The following is a 19,471-nucleotide window of genomic DNA, read 5'->3' on the forward strand; positions in this document are numbered from 1 at the left end:
AAGCAGGGTGATTCACTACATATATAAGCATGCGAAGCTACGCGGTCAAGGACAAGAGTTTAAAGTCACCACTTCCACTACCATGGTACTTTCTCGCAGGCGAAAGCGTCGCTCGCGCCTGGCGAGCGTAAAGGTGACGAGGTTCCTCTTTTTGACAATCGTTGGATAGCCCTTTAGATTCTCGCGATTGCGGACCTGTAGCACAGAGTTTAAATTGACGGCGTTGCAAATTAATCCACTGGAAGGAATCGTGGGCGTCGTTGACAAGGATTTTACTTGGTAGGTGCGAGCCTGCGGCGGATTAAGACCTGCACACCATCTCAGGGCCCTGCTCCCAGTCTTTCACGCGACGCGTTTCGTCCTCACTACTTGATTCTCGCCTAAAAGAATATCAAAGTTTCACTGTCATGCCTCTCATCAAGATCCATATCCAATTTTTGCTCGCCGGTCCGCAAGAGTAAAGGAAGTCAGATTCGTTTCCCACAAATGAGACTGCAATAAACGTGAGGAGAGTAAACCCTGCACGTCATTTACCCCTCGAATTGAACGGCGACGTGCACTCGCGTGTCATGTTCACTTAAAGGCAAAAAGTGCGCGCAGCCTCGTGCTTAAGGCGGCGCAGGCCATCCAAGCAGGGTGTCGGACCTGAGCTTGGACAGGATCACTACGTGGCCGGAGGGTAAGAGTCTAGGCATGTGGGGTATGTCTTCAGTATGGAAACTGGAGCGCTTTGGGGTCGCCCTGCCATGCTGCGAGTGGCAGGGTTAGGGCAGGAACGTAGACTTGCTGCGCTTCACGTTGATGTTTCGCTGACGGCGAGTGCCTCTTCTTCCCTCTTCATGCCAATTATGCGCAATGGCTTTGGCGGCATATCGGTTGCCTGGGTGCGCTATCGCGGCCGAATTGCCGCTCTCGCCCACCGGGGGCGACACGATCGCCTGCTGTTGGGCCGCGCGCCTTTTTTCCTGGTATCGCTTCCGAAAAGGGCGAGCTGAAGCCCGGCGACAACCACGACCACTGCAACGACGGCGAAAGCAATAATGCTCGCGGTAGCCCAGATGACATCCAGATAGATAAGGAGAGAGGCGCATGGGTTGCTTGCTGACATAGTCTTGTTCCGCCGTGAAAGTCGCCGTGACGGCGTCGGGGGCGGGGGCGGCGGCTGAGCCCTCGCATAAAGCGCGTATTGCTAACATCATGACTTCGACACGTCGCGGAGCGAAGCAATGTGGCGGGCTTCCAATGGACATACCATAGCCCAAGAGCAGACACGCTTTGAGCGTAGAAAAATAGAGATAAAAAGAGATTTTCATTCAAGGTCTGTACTGGCTATAAGACCAAGTGTGAAGGCTCGGTTGCGCGGATATTCTATGTCGTAGTGAACTGCACATCGCGTCAAACATGCTGAGGTAGTCCAACTATGGCAAAAGCAACAGACAACAAGATATCAATGGTTTCTTTGGTATCGACTGCTGATGCCCTGATCAGATCTCTAGCACTCGGCACTCTATTGTCACATGGTCAATCTCTTGTGGACGTTGTGCTTGACACAGCCTTTCTTTTTCAACTTGACCGACAAGTTTCGCGCATCTGTATAATTTATATCATTACCTGCTTACTATGTCTGGGCATTGCCCAGGCCTACCAATATTTTGCCCCCCTCCCTCCCCGGTAGTGCAGATTGCAGATACTCGCGGGAGCATGATGGGATCTTTCTCTGAGATGATGGAAATTATATAGATGGAAGCCTGAAAAGGGGAACGCGCTTGCAGAGATAGAGCAATTCGTTTCTCCCGAAGGTTCGCTGAGATCCGACTTCCAATGCTGCTTGCTGCTTGTGATGATCTCGAACGGCTGCAACAACCTGGACGCTATTAGTGTGACAGCGTGCGTTATTGAAACCGAGGCTTTAAGGTACAGACGCTTATGGCCGGGTGACATCATGGCATTTGGCTTAAAGACTTGGGGCTCCAGGCTTCAAGGACGAAGGACGACCGAATATCACAGCCTGCATTGTAGTGGGCTCAGTATGTGCCTGGAGTGCGGACGAGTACAGAGAACCTGGGTGCATGTTGTAAAAGGGAAAATTGCAGCACGATCAAAACCAAGGTGTGATCAATCCCTGTCGTCGCCATGATCATCAGCATACCCGAAGCGTAAAGCTGTGCCACACGGCGCAAAACGTTGTGTTGGTCCGTGATCAAGGCGGCCAAGCAGGGCCTACCTCGCCACCTTCTCTACATTCTTATTTGCTCGGCGCTGGCAGTATGTATATGCAATAGCTGTATGCGCCTATGCAGGCACCTGTGGGTAGCCGGGCGCCAGGCGCCACGATATTTTACTCCTGTCTAGGCGGAGACATTGTACATACCAGGATGTACATAAATTTTAGCGCGCCCTCGCAAAGTTGCACAGAGGAGTCAACTGCGAACGGCGTTCGGTGTTTGAAGACGGACCGCATTGCGCCACTCCATACAAGCGAGGATGGCGCAATAGGCGCAATCATCACCATGGGGCTTCCGACAGCTCTACTCAAGCCCATATCGTCCAACGTAATCTCGCAATTCCTTTCCTTTTTATCAAATCGGAAACAGCGGCGAGCAGTTTCATCACCTAGGTCTCCCATAAGTAACGTTCCAGTCATCAACCGAGATAGATTGCATGAATCACGATGAATACTCTCCCGCATTAGTTAGAATCTTGTACTGACGCACTGTTGCCATTTTAGCGTCTACGTTGAATGGCGCCGCACCACAACTGCGAAACTTGTGCCTAGCGTTTGAGCGATCCTCAGCGCTGTAAATGCGCTCACAATAGGCTGGTTGGTGCCAGGATTCTTGTATATATTGTCAAATTCGTCACTCATGAACAAATTTGGACGACTGCGTGCCGCAAGCCAATCATCACCCCCTGCATCAAGTATTCTGAACAGCAATTGGGTGCCTATTCTCAACATGCTCGCGCAACTGCAGACTCATCGGATGCTGATGACCTGTGAACCTCCGTAGAATTCATATGGTGGAATTGATGGAAATTAGGGAGCTAATGGGGTCAATCGAATGCACATTCATATTTATTATCGAGCTGATTCACTGCGATGTGGATGCAGTCCTTGATCCCCAATATTGAGTGGCGAAGTATTTCTCAGACTTGACACATGACGATCTGTGATCCATCTATAACAAATACGAGTGTGTGCTGACACTGATACGGACTGTCTTTGGGAGGCTAGCAAGATGTACAAGTGTATACAACCTCTAGTCCCCGGTTGTTACAAGATACACTTAAGAACTAATGAAACTCGAAGAAGGAATTGGCGCCTTACGTCTTTTGCCCACTATTCGTAGCAAGACAACATTGACAAGCTCATTTAGACAACATCCTTGCATCGTGCAGTAAATGCCGGTGATACTGCACGGGGACGGATGTAAAAGTAAATGTGGAGCTGTATGAGCGGTGAGATCATGATGAATATCATGTTCCGTGCCTTTTAAGATAGCCGGAGGGGCTGCTTCGGCGAGCGGTGGGTGAGTTCTGGCGAGCTTTCCTTCTCCACAATCAAAGATATCTATTGTCGAAAATTTGCTACATGAATACTTCGCCAAGGGGAGTCATAAAGAAATTGTTGGCTTGTTGTCCTGCAATTCATTCCACGCTTGCGCTGCAGAGGCTGCAGCGAGTTCACATTTAAAAAACGATTGCTACTGCAACACCTCCAGTCTCCAGATACAAGTTACGACGCTGACAAATGGATTGTATTTCAGGAAACAGCGGTGGATTTCAGAACGTCTGAAGCAAGTTGACATCACCAGCCACGGCTGCAACGTGAAGCTATCCTTTGAACAGATTTGCGCCCATCTCCCCTTGGTGCGCAACGGTCTAAAGCGCATGAAAGAAGTATTCAACCCCTTTCTTAACATGCATGCTGTCCCCAACACTGTCAACTTGGTCAAGAACCGCTTAGTCAAAAAGGATTCAAGTGGAGCTCAATGAACGGAAAGGGATGACACTTAGCTGCACGTCCGAACACATAACGCGATGGGATACAATCCCAACAAAGCAAAAAGAGCATTGAAAACGTGAGTTTCCAGTTCAATGTCAAGCAGGAGCTGATCACGATTAGGGTCAATTTACAAAAATACTTTCAGGTATCGGAACGCTCATGCAATCGGCACCGTCCCTGATGCTTACCATTTTCGCGAAGCGCTTCCTTACTTTCAACGATCATATTACGATGCCGTTATCACAAAGGGGCTAAGAAAATCAGATTGGGAAGGTAAGGCTCAAGCTGATCGGCAGATGTCCAGTCAGTGAGTCCACAAGCACATCTATCCTCACGCTTCCTGCTGTCCTGATTTGAGTCGACCCGTGCCGCCTGCTGTTAGCCTCGCAGTCTTGACAGTGTCTGGCCTCTCGTGGACGAGCCTACTTCAAACAGCGGTCCTGTCAACCAATGTTATAATAACTGCAAGGCTCCCCTACCTCCAGTGCCGGTGGCTGGACAGCCAGGATCCTCAGATCCTGCCCCTCGTTTAGCGACTTGACGCTACCGGGCAGCGCCAAAGCAACGGCAAAGATGGATTGGAACGAAGGGTACAACAAGTTCGTGGCACAGCAATTCCAGGTAGGGGTATCGAAAGATGTCATTAGGGCTTGAAGCCCCCAAGAGGAATGCTGCCGTTGCGCCAGTGGGCCCTCACCCCGCCGTCGGGAGATGCTTGCTCACCCAGCTTTTATGGGCGCCAAACTTTCCGTCCAGCAGCTTAGCACAGTAGATTGTGAAACAGATGAAGAAACCGAACCAGAAGACCTGAAGCGGGATGCGGAACCCGTCGATGTCGGTGCATTCATCGCCCTTCCGGCATTCGCTGCAGGAGCTAGCCCCGGCCTCGCAGCGCTGATCCCATTGCTCGGCCAAAAGAGTTGATTGCAATAACGCAAAGGGAACCATTATCAAATCATGGAAAAGAGTGTCTTATACAACAAGGCACCGGCAGCTAGTGAGTGTGGGGCGATTAACGATGTTATTTAGGAGGCTCACTCATTCTGCCCTTCCTCGATCATCACCACCCAAAGCCACTTATGATGCAGGCTGCATCACTTTAAGCGCCTTGCTAGGGTAATGCAACATGAAACAAGGTCTTCTTACCAACATCTTCCGCCGTAGTTCTCTTCCTGCGCTAACAGACAACCATCCCAAATCAGAATTTACAAGCCCAACAACCAAAGTGTCGTTTTATAAATCTGCTCACCCCATGGCTACAGGCGGTCCTGCTGCCTCTAGCTCCACTACGCTTCGTGCGTCGCTTCGCTCACAGGACTCTTCCAACCACCGCTCCTCCCTTCCGCCCGATCATATGCGTCGCAATTCACTGATCTTTGCTTGTGGAAAGCGCATGTAGTTCTTAGCTTGTACAATATCGATTTTCTCCCATCTCCATGCTTACTTCCAGGTCGAATTGAATCTCAAATTTCTGGCGTACAGATGTGCAACACTGTGCACGCTTGATCGGCGGGCATTGCCGAGCAGACGCTTAACAGAAAGGCTGGGCATATGTAGCAGGAAGCTGTTGCATTTGCTAATGTCTCCACAAGGGTGTTTATCCTCTTCTGACTATTCGCCCAAGCTCTCGGTACCCGAGACTCGGATATGGGGGATGGCAGAGACATCGCCTTCCTTGTCAATTCCAACTTGCGCACGTTGGTCCAACGCGGTACCGAAACCATCAAACTCGCTCTTCTTCCTACGTCGTAGACTACCTGTGCGATGTCTCCCATGCTTGGGGAACGGCTGATGACTCCTGTCTGCACTGTCCGCGCCGTGTCTCACTGCTGATATTGCAGCATTTGGCACATGACCACCAAGGCCTTCCTTCCTTTGCTCAGGCTCTTTCGCAAGCAGAAAAGGATTGCGGATGCTCTCTTCGCTCGTTCGCGTCTTGGGCGCTTCCCCATGATTCAATAGCGCGCGTAATTTGTCGTGCTTGCCTTGCGGCGTGACCCAGAGCAGCAAGCCTGACTTGCCCGGCCTTGAAGTCTTTTTCTTTGCGTCTTCTTCATGTTCTTCGAGGAGCAGCAGAGGTAGAACGACACGCTTCCAATTGCCGCGCCAGGTCGCATTTCTGTCGCGCTTTTTCACACGCGCGGTTGAACTGGATTCCTGGTGGACTTGTCCCTTGCCAAGATGGGCACTCGCTACTGCGCGGAACGGATGGCTCTCGTCCAAAGTGGACATAAAAAAGCTCGGCAGGGTAGGGCTTGTGAGCCTGGAAAAGCTTGCCAACGCTGGAGACAAAGGTATTGAAGCTTCTCTGCTGGCAGGATTAGGTCGAAAATGATTTCCGAATCCGGCATTGAACAGCATTTGGCTTGTCTCATCACCTGCCTCATCCAGATCGTCTTCGTTGTCCTCGATCCGGCCCGCAACGCCAGGAATGGAATCCTCTTCAGTTGGAAATGCGGATTGCTCTTCCAAATTTCGACGAAGCCGGTTATCATGGTCTGGAAAGCCCGAAAGGACATTCTCAAGGCCGCGAGCGAGACCAGATGCATCAGAAAATGTCAAGCCGTTGAGACCGTCGATAACCAGCTCATTCAGGCAGGGAAAGTCGAGCGCTAAGACGGGCAGGGAGCACCCAAGCATGTCGACCACTTTCATTGGAAGGTCGAGGCCAGACGAAGAGCTGTGTAGCGAGATGCCGATATCCGCGGAGCCTGTACAAAGTTAGTTCTATCAGTTAAATGGTGAGAATCTGCAGATTGGGCCTTCCAGAAAACTCACCCAACAGAATGGGATATTCTTCTGACTGGAGCCACGCGGTTCTGATACGGACCCATTGCCAGTTCATCTCTCTCTCCAGCTTTTCGATTTGTTCCTCGTAATGTGCGCGAAGCTCTCCCTTGCCCGTCACGATGATCAAAAGCTTTGGCAATTTCCTGTCACCAACGGACCCAATCGAATCAAATGGACCGTGGGAAGTCGGCGAAGCAGGAAGGCGCCTTTCAAAACTGCCAGAACGCGGCCTCCTGCTACGCGCCGACCCATGCCTGTGCCTTGCATTGGCCCCGCTTTCAATTTCGGATGATGGTAGTAGCGGGCTTCCAAATGAGGAGTGTTGACTGTCCCACGATGGGTGTGGCAGGGGCGAAGAATCCTTCGATAGCGCTTCCACCGTACCATTTCCAGCTCCGTCGCCGTTCTTGTTATCCTTGCACACCTGGTTGTGCAGGTCGCGAGCTCTTCGCTCATACATGCTAGCTGCGAGAAGCAATATGCTGAAATCTTCGTCGGCTGTCCAGCTCGTCGAGCTGACGGCGAGTGCAGGTCGATCAGACCGCCAACACCACTCGCTTGCTCCTTCATCTTCAAATCCCACGTCGTCTCTTCCCGCAATACGCATTCCAGCTTGCAGAAAGTTAAGAGAAGAACGCCCGCTTCTCACTGGCATCGAGTCTGTATACTCGTTGCCATCCGCTATGCGCCGAGGTGGGCAACTCGGTGCCCGCGGCGGAGAGTGCGACCGGTGATGAGGCGATGTGCTCGAAAGAGGTGAGAGCTGTTGTTGCTGTTGCGTATCGCTGCTCCACATTCTGCTCGGTCGGGCGATACAAGGGCCGATGAGTAAGGAAGGGGAAGCCGGGCTCGACCCGTCAATCTCGATGCTGACTCCCGAACCCCTTCGTCTAAGCTCCTGTGTTCGCTTGCTGCTCCAGTCTACCTCAGCCGTACCATCCACATACTTGTCCAGTTCGTCGTGGTAAATGCGCTTCGTAAACGGTGTGCTATCTGGCATGCTGAAAGATGGCCAGAAAACCTGCATCGCGCTGGTGGCTGCTGAAAACGATGTCGAATGGCTAGAAGACCCGTCTTTTCTGGACTTGACTGCACCAGCCATCGGCGCATTGAGCCTTCCCACGAGTCGGCAGAAGAGCTCATGCGTCTCGCGGATCGTTGCTCTCCGGAAATGATCTGGGGGCCGGTCGTGCAGCACGCGCATGCGACCTCGCAAGCCCCATTGTCGGCTGAGGTGAAGCATCATTGCCTTGGTGACGAATAGATGCGCAAAGGCGCTTCGACCCGTCATTCTTTCCAGCCACGCTGCAAGACGCACCAACGGATGCGAAGGAGAAAGCCGCAGTGCCAGGATAGTGTAGCCAAGGTTATGCCAATCGATAATCACGCGCGACCGCAAGAGAAGTGAAACGAAGCGCACCACGAAAATAGTGGGCAGTGCCGGAGGAGTTTGGACGAGGATCACCTCTGGTGGTGGGTTGATGCTGACAGAGAGGGCCCAGAAGAGGCTGAACGTCTGCCAGAGGACTTTGAACGGAGCAACAGCAATGAACGCAGCCTTGGGGAGGCTCGAGATCCATGTGGGGGGCGATGGGAGCGTATGCCGCTTGATCGTTGCCCTATGAAGCTGCAGCGGCAGTTCAACACCTGTAAATGAGGACGTAGGTCAGCATACCGTGCAGCAACACAGAAGAAATGAAAAGAAACACACCTGCGTATCCTACAATGCCCACTTTCCATCCCTCATGTGCCAAGCTTTCTACATGATAACACATGCGCGGGCTTCGGCCAATATCCCCCAGCACAACGACGGCAGCACTCCGCTTGAGAGATGCGCTGTTGGTAGTGCTCCGTGATCTAAAAGCCGATATCCATAGGAAAAAAAGCGTCGGCATCAGGAGCCCCAGGAGGATGATAACGAAGAGAAAGATGAGTGCCAGTAGCAGCATCTTGACGCAAGATCGAGGCCGTCAGTCAAGTGAATAGGAGCCAGACTTTTATATCACAGCATGCTGTTGATGAATTCCAGATGGTCTTAAGACGCTCTTCATGCTGTGCACGTGACCATGCCTGCCTGATCTGCTGCTCCTCGCGATGGCGACTAGCGGTTGCCACGACTGAAGAAAGTTGAGTAGCCAACCACAAAGGGTGGCCGCGGCCAGCAAATCTAGGCAGTGCGCACCCCCGAGCAAACCACCTCCATACGAACCGTCTGCCTTGCGGGTTGCTAGCCGTCTTTCCGTGATGGCCCGACCATGTAACGCAATCTTGGAAGAAACGAGAGGCACCAATAACATGCAAGGTGCCGAGTCGCCTGCACAGTCACATCGACTTTCGGAAAGATGTTGAGGATCTCGGCGTCTAAACTTTGCGGCCCCGGTGTCTTTTGGCTGCGAAGAGGCCGTTACTTGTCTCTGGCTCTCATCTGGATTGAAGTCAAGGGTAAAGGTTGCCGCGGTCCTTTGTTGCGATCGGCAAAGGTATGCTCATCCCTCACTTCGAGCAGCCATAAGCTTGCACATAGATCGACACAGCGGGCATAAAATGGCGCCGGGCGGTTGACAATAGCCATGTGCGTCATCTTCACCCTAACCTCTCATCCAGACTATGCGCTGTGAGTCAGCTGGAGGCCTTGGCTAATCATGCAGGATGGACTTCAACTGACTTGAAATCTGCTCATGTACTCAGAATCATTGCCGCAAACAGAGACGAATTTCTCAAGCGACCATCGGCAAAGGCAGCCTGGCACTCGTTTCCAACACCGTCGGTGATCGCGCTCGAGCATGGCGCCTCATGGCAAGAGAGCTTGCCATTCGCCTTGAGTTTGCCAGAATCTCTTTCTGCAACCGCACCATCAGCGACGCAACCTATCCTCAGCGGTATCGATGCTTATCCTTCCGGAGGAGGCACATGGCTGGGCATTACTTCATCAGGGTCATTTTCTGTGCTCACCAATTTCACAGAAACCGCTCCGCCACCACTCCCGCCGAGTGCCTCAAGAGATACCTACCGGTCTCGAGGAGCACTACCACGGGGTTGGCTTAAGGAAGAAGGCATGATAAGCGCTTCAGATGCAGGTAAACCCAAGAAGACCCACTCTGAACGGTTAGAGGAGTTTTTAGAAGCTGCTGGTACTCAACGGATGGAGTACCCAGGTTTCAATCTGTTCGTTGGGACCATTGATGCTGGTTCGGACAACAAGCTTTTCGCTACTCTTGGCTATTTGACGAATCGTGATATTTCATCGGAAAATGTTGAGCGACGGCAGCCTATCTTCAAGCAACTTGCTCATGGCGGCAAAATCTTGGATACGTCACGGCCAAGACAGGCGGGCCAAGCCGGGAACAGCGCGCAAGGCTGTCTGGCCTGTGGGCTGAGCAATTCGACACTTGACGATCCGTGGGGCAAGGTTCTCAGCGGCGAGAAGGCCATGGAGGAGGCTGTCAGTGCGTCAGAGGAGAAAGGTGACAGTGCTGAGGGGATTGCCGAGTCTCTTTTTGCAATGCTACGGACTAGTCAATCAATACAGACAAGAGCAGATGTGCAAGATAGCATTTGCGTCCCTCCTCTTCGACTTCCCGTCAAGTCAGCCACTTCGGCCGCCGCTACCGACGGTGACGGACACAGCGCCGGCTTATCGTGGTATGCAACACGCATAGCGACCGTCCTCATTGTACCACGGGACCCAACAAAAGAAGCGACATGGATTGAGAGAGACGTACATGTGCTCCTGGAGGGGACAGGCGACAAGCCTGTCCTGCTCAGCATCGAGCAGGCAAAGACGTCACAAAGAATGTACACCTGGGCCATCTCGCTGCGATCGAGAGACGCCGCTTAGCGCTGATATGCGCGACACGCACACATAGTTGCACGTACAGAGGCTGGTCATGAAAGGTATTCAAATATCGTAAGTGATATGGCATAACATGAGCAGGTTTCTAAAGGGAAAGAACGCGCTGATCTTTGTATGCTTTCTGTGTCGTTATTGGTTTCGGATGGTGAGATTTATGCTTTGTTGCTATAGCATCTGCAGCTCTAGCGCGCGAACAGGCTATCAAAAAGCGCGCCGAGCCAGGCAAGGCCGTGCAGTGTCGGAACCTCAGTGTATTGCTTAAGGCCGCCAAAAGCGGAATTTCCGGCGAGTGAAGATGGGGTCGGTGCTGCGCCGAACGCTCCACTTGCGACGTTGAAGCTCATGAAGCTGAGCACGTTGGGCGTCTCGGGCGGCATTTCGAGGTCTCCAGTCGCCGGCGCGTAAAAGAAGCCGGCAACAAGTACCAAGTAAGACAGGACACAGATGCTGGAACATGGCAAAAAAGGAATCAGCTTTGGCACAGGGTTGTCAGAGGGGGGCCTCACTCACCTTCCTCGGTAATAGTTGCTACGCGCCTCGATGTACGTGTATGTCAGCAGGAAGACGGAGAAGATGATCGCGATCACATCCCATCGAGGGAAGATAAGCGTGAACGTGCGGTGGATGGCGCTGTCAGGGAAGTCGCGCGTCGCATTGTAGTAGCCACTGAAGATGACCATGGCGGGAATCTGAATCAGGCAAACTTGCAGCGCATAGGCACTTCCGATCTCCATGGATAGGGCAATGTTACCATTGATGGCGAAGGACATGGCGTTCATAAACTCGGTCGTATTCGGCACCAACGCAAAAAGCGTGATGCCAAGGAACTTTTCGTCGATCCCAGAACCGTCGAGGACAACATCCACCACGTCGACGAGAACCTCGGCAATGATGGCGTACAGCACCGTGCATGCGAGCAGCACAGAGACGGATGTCTGCCTAGACCATGACGGGGCGTCATGTCCACCATTGCCACCCTCGTCTTCCTCCGCCTCGTGCATCGACTGGCGTGGCAACGCGGCACTACGGGGCATGGCCTGATTGACAGACTGCGGTGGCTGCTGCTGCTGATCCATGGCGCTTTGGAATGCGCTTGCTGTCAGGGCAACAGCACGCGCATAGTCCTCCTCGCTGAAGCGCTCAGGAAGATGGAGCGACGACGGGTGGTTGCCATCAGCAGCAGTCGAGGCGCGACGTCCACCGCTTGCGCTTTTGATCGTAGCGCCTTGGCTGCTCTGGCTGCGCGGCCGCTGCGAGGTTGGCAGCAACTGCTGGTAGACGCTGGCAGGGATGATGCGCTTGTATATACTCGAACGCTGTGCTGACGGAAGGTTGACCATGTCGGAAGCGCCCATGATCGGTGCTGGAACCGCATTGGCAGCTGAAGTGTGCGAGTGATGTTGCGGCTGCGGATTCTGCCAGATCTGCGACGCATGTGTGCGTAGACTAAACCAAAGGCCGATAGCATACGAGAGCACGAGAATGACAGTGCACGTGTAAATCAAGCCCTTGACGCTAGACTGGAAGAATGGGTCCGTTGCCGGCGGAACGTGCTCATAGAAGCATCTCCTGCAGGTCCACGTCTCTCCTGCAGCTCTGTCCTGAGGACAGCCTTCGCAAGTCAACTGGAACTGTGGTCGTAACAAGAGAGGCGTGTGAGCGGGATGCGCTCCAACGAGCTAGCGTTACACTCACAGTGCCGTAAATCTGGTAGAAGAGCGTGGGCGTCAAGATACCAATGATTGCCATAATGAGCATCGTGCTAGTGACACCAGCTGAGCGGGCATTGAAACGCTGCTCCTTTCTCCTTGTTGCGCCAGAGCACATAGAGAGGCCCGGCATGAGCAAGACGCCCGCAAGGATGGACCCAATGATTGACCCTTCCACAAGCTTGGCTTTGTTTTGGGTGAGGGCGATGCTATAGAGGATGATCTCGATGATAGACCCGAACGTGGCGTTGATCACTGCACCCATGCCGATTGATGACTGGGCCGAGATAGATGCGACCGCCATGCCGATGAAGTACGAGAGCGGAATGACGCTTCCAAGCGCCATCATGAAGATGACGCCCTGGCTCGCAATCAGTGCGAGCAGGCCGGTAGCATGGTGGTGCTCGACGTACGGTTCGAGGAAGAAAAAGTCGAAGATGGTGAAGAAAACAAGCGGGATGGTGTTGACAAAGAGGATGTTGACGCCGCCAACCGTGTACTTGTAGTACTGTGCACCGACAGCGCGGTACGTGCAGAGTAGGATCTTGCTGCGCCGGTGTGCAGCACCCGTGCCGGTAAAAGACTTGCTGCGGGGTGCCAGCTGGCCGGGCCTGAGAGGCTGCAGCAGACGCAGCGCGGCCTTCTTGCGGTCCCCCGAGAGATCAGGACCTTCCTCATCGACGTCGCCTTGCTCGTTGACCTTGGCAGCGGTAGTGTTGAACAGTGCACTGCGGAAGTGCAGCGCAAGGGGCTGCGCAGCGAGATTCTTGAGGAGCACCCACGTCAGCTTACCCATCGGCACGCTGAAGACGCCGCCCCAGCAGAGCAAGCAGACAGCACCCATGAGTGGCGCGACGAGCAGCCAATAGGCGATGCCGTAAGCGATGCGTCCGAGGTAGCGCTGGCGAGCAAAAACGTCGTTTCCAGCGTCATCATAGACATATCCATAGACATCTTGCTCTCGAGCGATACGGGCCGCCTCGTCTTCGAGTGCTCCGGATGAGGCCACTCCATCCTCAATGGTGCCATAGCCAGCAGCGTTGCCTTTACCCTTGACGAGCACCAGCGGCGTGCTTTCGTCCAGCGCCTGCGTCGCGGTGTGCGAAGTGTTGCTCGACTCGCCTTCCGACTGGCGCGGCGTAGAGTGCCGGCCCTCGTTCGAGTTGGAGGAGCCGCTCTCGGCCGGCTGTTCTTGCGGTGGCTGGCTCCGCGCACGCTCCGGGCGGCTGTTAAACGGGACCTGATGCGTGTGGTCGTGCGGGAAACGCGCGGCGACGGGAGTAAAAGCGTTTTCGTACGTGCCATCGCAATCGGCATCAGCGGGTTCCGGGGTGTAGCCGGTGTTGCCAGCCGTCGTCATCGCGTCAAACGCACCGCTGTCGCCGTGGAACCCACCGATGCCCGCCGGTATGGCGCCAACATATGAGTCGTGCTGGCCGCTCAGCGTCGAGAGCTCGACCTCGACATACTTGCCGAACGGCCAGAAGATGTAGCTGCCCAGCTCCCAGAGCACACGTGCATACTTGCTACCCCCATTGGGAATAAAGTTGAGGAAGATGCTGAGCATGAAGGATAGGATGCTGAGCCAGCTGCCGAACAGGACGGTCCAAAGGATGTTGCCGGGGAGCAGGTGGCGCTCGGCGGCGGCACTCGGCATTGAGTGAAGTGCTGTCTCGGCATTGCGCGTCACGCTGCGGCTCTTCTTGTACAGCGCCGGCTTCCAGATCGGCAGACCAAAGGGATGCTCAATGTTGATGGCGTCCTGACGATCTTTCAAAGTGTACTCGACGTCGTCCGGGTTGATATCCTCGTCCCCGCCTCCAGACCTGGTGTCTTCGCCGTCGCCGCTGCTGTGCCCCTCTCCGCCTTGGATCGGACTCTCGCCATCATCGACGCCGTCGTCGAAGAGGACCGGATGGTGCGGGTTGTCGTACTCACTACCAGCATCGACATCGCCCTCAAGCGTCAAGTCAGCAGCGCGTAGCCCATCGCCTCGGACACTGCGCTCGTGCGCCAACCCAGCGAGCGCGTCGCGGCGCTCATCAAAGTAGTCCTCCTCGGCCTCGCCGCCGTAGTACGACGTATGATGTCCCTGCTGCTCGCTAAACGCGTTGCGGAGCTCAGAATGAGTACGCCCGTCGTCGGAAAAGACATCATGCATCGAGGTGGAACCGCCGGCTTCGGAATGCTGCCCGCCGCCCACGACATTGCCGGTGCGTCCACTGCCGCTGCCAAGAACGACTGTGCCTCCATGACTGGAAGAGGCGGACCGGGAGTGCGAGTGCGCGATCGAGTGCGCTTGCAACTGGTGTGCACTGCTCTGTGCGCTGTAGCTCGTACCGCTATTTCTACTACCGGCACCGCTGGCACCAGCGCTGCCACCGAGGGGGTATCCACCTTGCGGGTACGCCGAGGCGAGGTTCTGGATCGAGCCAGGCCGGCGTATGTGTCCGTGTGGACTGGGGTAGACATTGTACGCCGGAACAGCCGCCGCCGCAGAGACGCTGCGAATGGCGCCGGGGCTGATTTGCGCCTGCGAGCCAGGCGAGAGCAAGGCACCCACGCCCGAGCTGGACATGGCGTCCGAGTGCGCGATGCTGCTGGGTATGCTGATGTGCATCGGCCTGCCTTCACGTTCGAGGGCTGCGGTCGAAGCAGTTGCGCCGCCTCCCGGTGAGAGCGGCGCAGAGGAAGGGAAAGTTCCCGTTGACGAGCGGTTCGCGAGGAGCGGGCTGCTGGGCGGCATGCACTGCGCTCCGCCTTGCTGCAGTTGTACAGATGCTCGATGTTTAGCTAACAGCTGCTGCTCTTCCTCCTCCGCCTTCTTTTTCTTCTTCAGCGCCTTTTCACGCTGCCGCGCCTTCATACGTCGCTTGACTAGCTCCTCGCCGAGGTCGCGCGGGTGCACCTCGTCGTCCTCGACGTCGAGCGGGCCGAAGCGGTCATCATCATCGTCGTTGTGGCCGTGGTTGTTGTACTGACGATACTTTCTGCTGACGTCTCTCCGCTGGTTAGCGGCTGCAGAGGCACGACGACTAGCAGTAGTAGAAGCAGCAGGAGCAGCGGCTCCTCCGCCGCTACCGCCGCCAGTCGTCAAGCCGGATACGCTGCCACTGCGCACTCCCCCCGCTACATTGTAAGATTGGCCAAAATTCTTCGCCAAGGGTCTCCCCGGCCTGCTGCTAGCAGGCGCACCCGCAGCTCCGGCACCCCCGCCGACAGATCGCCCTCCTACTCCACCACCTCCTGCTCGCGAAGTGCCGGCCGACACGCTGCGCGCGTCCTCAAGATCGGCATCCTCGTCACCCGAGTCGAACTCGGACGACGCCGACATGCCCGATATAGTCTCAAAGTCGGATGGGGCACCGGCGAGGGAGTACGCTCGTTGTTGCTGCTGCTGTGATGATTGCGGCTGTGGTTGACGGATGGTGCTTGCACGCTGCGCGTAACCGGCAGAGCGCTGCAAGAGCAGGTGCTCAGACGGAGAAGTGGGGTATCAGCGCGTCTGCCCGGCTGTATGCGCCTCGCATGGCATCAGGCGCCACGAGACACTCACCGGAAGAACACTGCTGCTAATGGTACTTTGCTGGCTTCCATCGGCGGTACTGTTGGCGCTCATACTAGCCGACGAGAGCTCGGCGCGGTGTTGCTGCTGCTGCTGGAACGGCGGCGCGCTTCTAGGTTTTTCCGCAACGGGACTTGCCTCGACCGACTGGGACTGCGAGGACGGATTGCTGCTGCCAACGAAGGAGGTATTGACGTTGTGAGGTGCCTTGAGCGTCCCGGTTCCTCCATGGATAGCGCCGCTAGCACCAGCGCCGCCGATCATGCTGGCGCTGGACTGAGCGCTGAGTGTCGAGCCAGACGGGAGGACCTGAGATTGCGTGGGGGTAGAGCTGAGCGACATCTGCTCGTCAGGCCCTGCGGCTGCTGCTGTCGCAGGGGCTTGGGACGAGACGTGTTGTGGAGTCGCGGGATGCCTGGAAGCACCGGCTGCGGCACCGCTTTGATTGCTTTTGTTGCTCATGCTGCTCATCGCGACAAATTAACTTGCAGAGACGAGGAACGGTGGAGATGGTCCGGGTGGATGTACCTGTTCCCTATGCGTCTCTTGCGCAATGCAATACGGGGCCGTCTGAAATGTCGTTAAGGTGATGTCGCTCGCCGAGTTGGGTCTCCGAGCGCGGCGCAGCGATGGTGCAGAGTGCTAACGATTACACGAAGCTCGAGCGCTATCGACTAAGCTCTTCGTCGATAAAGGGTAGACCCAATCGACAGGCAGGCGCCTGTATGCAGAATCGCCGGTTCGAGAGGCAAGCTGGGTGCCAGAGGATAGTAACACTGGCTTTCTCACTACTCCAAGTTTGCGAGCCCGTTCAAATAAGCCACACCATGTTGATTCACAAGTGAGCCCAGTTCGATGATAACAGCTGTAGTTGTATCAAGCAACCTCCCGTGCCATTCCTTGCGAACGTGTTAGAAAGGATAGAAGGCACAAACACGAGATGGGCCATGCTGCATGAAGGAGAGTCCAACTATTATAAGGATGTGTTGGAAGCGGAGTGTTGCGTGCTTTCGCGTACTTGCTCAGGGGGGGGGGGTATTGTGTTGTGCTGATGGAACAACTCCACTCGCCCAGTGCATGCCCAGCTAAAGCTTCTCCCCCTGTCACCTGTGCGCCCAAAGGGCGCAACCCTACTTTGCAACTTTGCTTGCCAGTAGAGTGTTGGGGTTGAGTCTGAACATGTAACCTTGCCACAACAACGAGCCCATGCACCACCTGTGGCAGTGGCTCAGCTGCGTCACCCGTTTCGCTCTTGCATCCATCGTTTCTCACCACTCTCTGCCCCCTGAGAGCTAGCTCCATCGCTGCGCTGACAGACACAACACCAGCCCTTTCCCCCAAGCTGACGGCAGATGTGTACAGGATTACATGCAAATCGACCATAATGTAGACGACAACGACGACAATGAGAGGAAAGACAGAAGCACCTTGTGAGCCCAATGATTTATGCATTCTAGTAGAAGCATAGCACGGCGTGTAGCCTACCATAGCCTATATATACACGCGGAGCAGACATAAACAGGCAAAATAAACAAAAGGCAAGAGGAAAGCAAGCTGCGAGTGATGCAGCCGATGCCAGCGTGTCTGCACTGCAGATGGAGAGGACAGAGAGTCGGGGCCCCGGTGACAGAGGCCAAAGTGGAGGCGGAGGAAGCTGCCAGAAGATACGATGGGATGTGGGTTGGTTGGGAATGACTGACGGATTGTGCACCTGGTGACTGGATGAATGAGATTGGAATGCACCATGGATGCGACGCTCTATTGCAATGCGATGCGGCGCGGCGCGGTGCGATATGCTCTGACGCATTCGCGCGTTCAAAGCAGCCAAACCAGGCGGCGCCCTCGACGTACGCGTGGTTCAGGATGAACATCATGGCTGTCGGAAGATGCGGGTGGGCAAGGATGAGGGATATTGGTTCGCGCGCCTTCGCGCCAGCTTCGATGTTTAAAGCACGCATCAGCCGGATTGAATGCGGTATTCTCCTTGGCAGTACCGCTGGCGCGCGTGGTGTCGAACTCACTGATCCAAATCGGCTTGTTGAAGCCCCCCCCCCCCCGGAGGGCCTCGACGTGGCTCTCGAATTGGTCTAGCTTGTCCAGCGAACCGTACCAGTGCGTGCGCGACAAAGTCGATCTCGCGCGCACGGCTCTTAATATCCTTAAGGAAGTTGGCCAACTACACCGTGCCTCAGACGAGCTGTGGTCTGTCGACCTTGACGCCCATGTCGTGGTATGGTGCGATGCACTTCATCCAGCCGTCCGCAGAGTCCATGTAGTTCGAGTTAGCTTGTGTTTCCATATTCGGCTCGTTGTGTACGATAATGTAGTTTGGCAAGCTGGACGAGTTGAACTCGTTTCCACCATACGCCAGTCTGAAAGTTTTGAGCGTGCCCAGCCGACGAAAGGGACAAAATCGCAAGTATCACATATCAGCGTGCGCTAGCTCTCTTGGTACATGGGTGCAACTCCAATATTCACAAATCGACACATGCTCGACATCAAGGCTGCACGACACCAGAGCGGACCAAACAGTCAGCGTATTCGTCCCAAACAAGGAGACATAAAATAGCTGTTACGGAAGACTCTTGGCATCGCATCGAGGGTCACGGCCTCACAGTGGTCGTATCAAGCTAATCGTTTTCACTGTCGCGATCTTGGTAATGTAGCTGTAATCATCCACCCACGCGATCCCGTGGCCAAGGGTGGAGTTGACTCTGGTGAAGTCATACCGCCTGCCCTTGCCTGGTACAACTTTTTCTTGGCCTCGACGATGTGCAGCGTCTTGGTGTGCCCCATGAGCAGCGTGTCGGCGACCAGCTGCAGCAGGTTGCCACTGACGCGGCGCGCAGCGTGCCACGTGCTCGACGCGCGCGGGAGAGGGGCGAGCGCTGAGACGGGGACCATGTCGTACGGGGTCGACGGCGGCGGGATTAGAGCTGCCAGGGCGGACGACCCAAGCGTGGCGGTGGCTGCGAGCGCCGTCAGGTCAAACGAGAGTTGGAGCTATAAGGTGTCAATCAAGCGGACAGGAGAGTAGTAGAGAAGCGAGCGGGCTGGGTCGTGTGGTCGGGAATCGACAGCAGTCGAAGAAATGCAGGATCGAGCAAGAAGAAGGATCCGGGTAACCATAAACGAGACGGAGGCCCGAGAGCAGGTCACGTTTTATGCCAGCGGCCGTATGTGGTACGCCGGGAGAAGGATAAAGGGAGGGACACAGATATCGACGAGGCAGGGATGAAAATAGTGAAGGCGACGGCGGTAGCTATAGGAGGTATTGAGCTATAAATGAGAATAGAGAGGAAGAGCACGCCCTCCTCCCACCAGCGCCTGTGCAGGGTCAGGCTGATGGCAGGCAGGCGTGCGGTGTAAAACAGAGCAGGGACGGTGGCGGAAGCGAGACGAAGGCGGACAATGATTGGAATAGAGAAGTACGACCAGAGCGAGCATCCCGCCGGTCGCACTGTCGAGTGTCAGGATCTTCGGGGGCTCGAGCTGTGTCAGACAACTAGACGTACATGCTTGCTTGTTGCTCTTGGCCTCGCTGCGATGAA

General features: G+C 55.1%; 6 protein-coding genes across 6 annotated transcripts; 1 reads left to right on the forward strand and 5 right to left on the reverse strand.

Annotated features, from left to right (window-relative positions):
• Window positions 1–720: 720 nt before the first annotated feature.
• On the reverse strand, window positions 721–1,270 carry K437DRAFT_254603 (uncharacterized protein). The gene has a single exon (XM_013389453.1). The coding sequence runs from the start codon at window positions 1,248–1,250 to the stop codon at window positions 765–767; it is 486 nt and encodes a 161-aa protein (XP_013244907.1). The 5' UTR covers window positions 1,251–1,270; the 3' UTR covers window positions 721–764.
• A 4,128-nt stretch (window positions 1,271–5,398) lies between these two features.
• K437DRAFT_232879 (glycosyltransferase family 33 protein) lies at window positions 5,399–9,075 on the reverse strand. Its single transcript, XM_013389454.1, has 3 exons — window positions 8,505–9,075; window positions 6,782–8,440; window positions 5,399–6,714 (listed from the first exon to the last, which is right to left on the reverse strand). Exons 1-3 carry the CDS (start codon window positions 8,740–8,742, stop codon window positions 5,615–5,617), a joined length of 2,997 nt encoding a protein of 998 aa, XP_013244908.1. The 5' UTR covers window positions 8,743–9,075; the 3' UTR covers window positions 5,399–5,614.
• A 288-nt stretch (window positions 9,076–9,363) lies between these two features.
• Window positions 9,364–10,631, forward strand: K437DRAFT_266917 (uncharacterized protein; the record flags this gene model as incomplete). The annotated part of the gene is made up of 2 exons (XM_013389455.1): window positions 9,364–9,407; window positions 9,482–10,631. 2 exons carry the CDS (start codon window positions 9,364–9,366, stop codon window positions 10,629–10,631), a joined length of 1,194 nt encoding a protein of 397 aa, XP_013244909.1.
• K437DRAFT_254605 (uncharacterized protein) lies at window positions 10,620–16,883 on the reverse strand. Its single transcript, XM_013389456.1, has 4 exons — window positions 15,912–16,883; window positions 12,342–15,815; window positions 11,157–12,277; window positions 10,620–11,093 (listed from the first exon to the last, which is right to left on the reverse strand). The coding sequence occupies exons 1-4, from the start codon at window positions 16,389–16,391 to the stop codon at window positions 10,829–10,831; spliced, it is 5,340 nt and encodes a 1,779-aa protein (XP_013244910.1). The 5' UTR covers window positions 16,392–16,883; the 3' UTR covers window positions 10,620–10,828.
• A 470-nt stretch (window positions 16,884–17,353) lies between these two features.
• K437DRAFT_254608 (uncharacterized protein) lies at window positions 17,354–17,985 on the reverse strand. Its single transcript, XM_013389457.1, has 2 exons — window positions 17,942–17,985; window positions 17,354–17,859 (listed from the first exon to the last, which is right to left on the reverse strand). Exon 2 carries the CDS (start codon window positions 17,792–17,794, stop codon window positions 17,402–17,404), a length of 393 nt encoding a protein of 130 aa, XP_013244911.1. The 5' UTR covers window positions 17,795–17,859; window positions 17,942–17,985; the 3' UTR covers window positions 17,354–17,401.
• On the reverse strand, window positions 17,970–18,945 carry K437DRAFT_293285 (uncharacterized protein). The gene is made up of 2 exons (XM_013389458.1): window positions 18,601–18,945; window positions 17,970–18,292 (listed from the first exon to the last, which is right to left on the reverse strand). The coding sequence occupies exons 1-2, from the start codon at window positions 18,822–18,824 to the stop codon at window positions 18,109–18,111; spliced, it is 408 nt and encodes a 135-aa protein (XP_013244912.1). The 5' UTR covers window positions 18,825–18,945; the 3' UTR covers window positions 17,970–18,108.
• Between the last annotated feature and the right edge of the window lie 526 nt (window positions 18,946–19,471).

The sequence above is a fragment of the Tilletiaria anomala genome, assembly GCF_000711695.1.
Source record: "Tilletiaria anomala UBC 951 chromosome Unknown K437scaffold_14, whole genome shotgun sequence".
Taxonomy (NCBI): Eukaryota; Fungi; Basidiomycota; class Exobasidiomycetes; order Georgefischeriales; family Tilletiariaceae; genus Tilletiaria; species Tilletiaria anomala.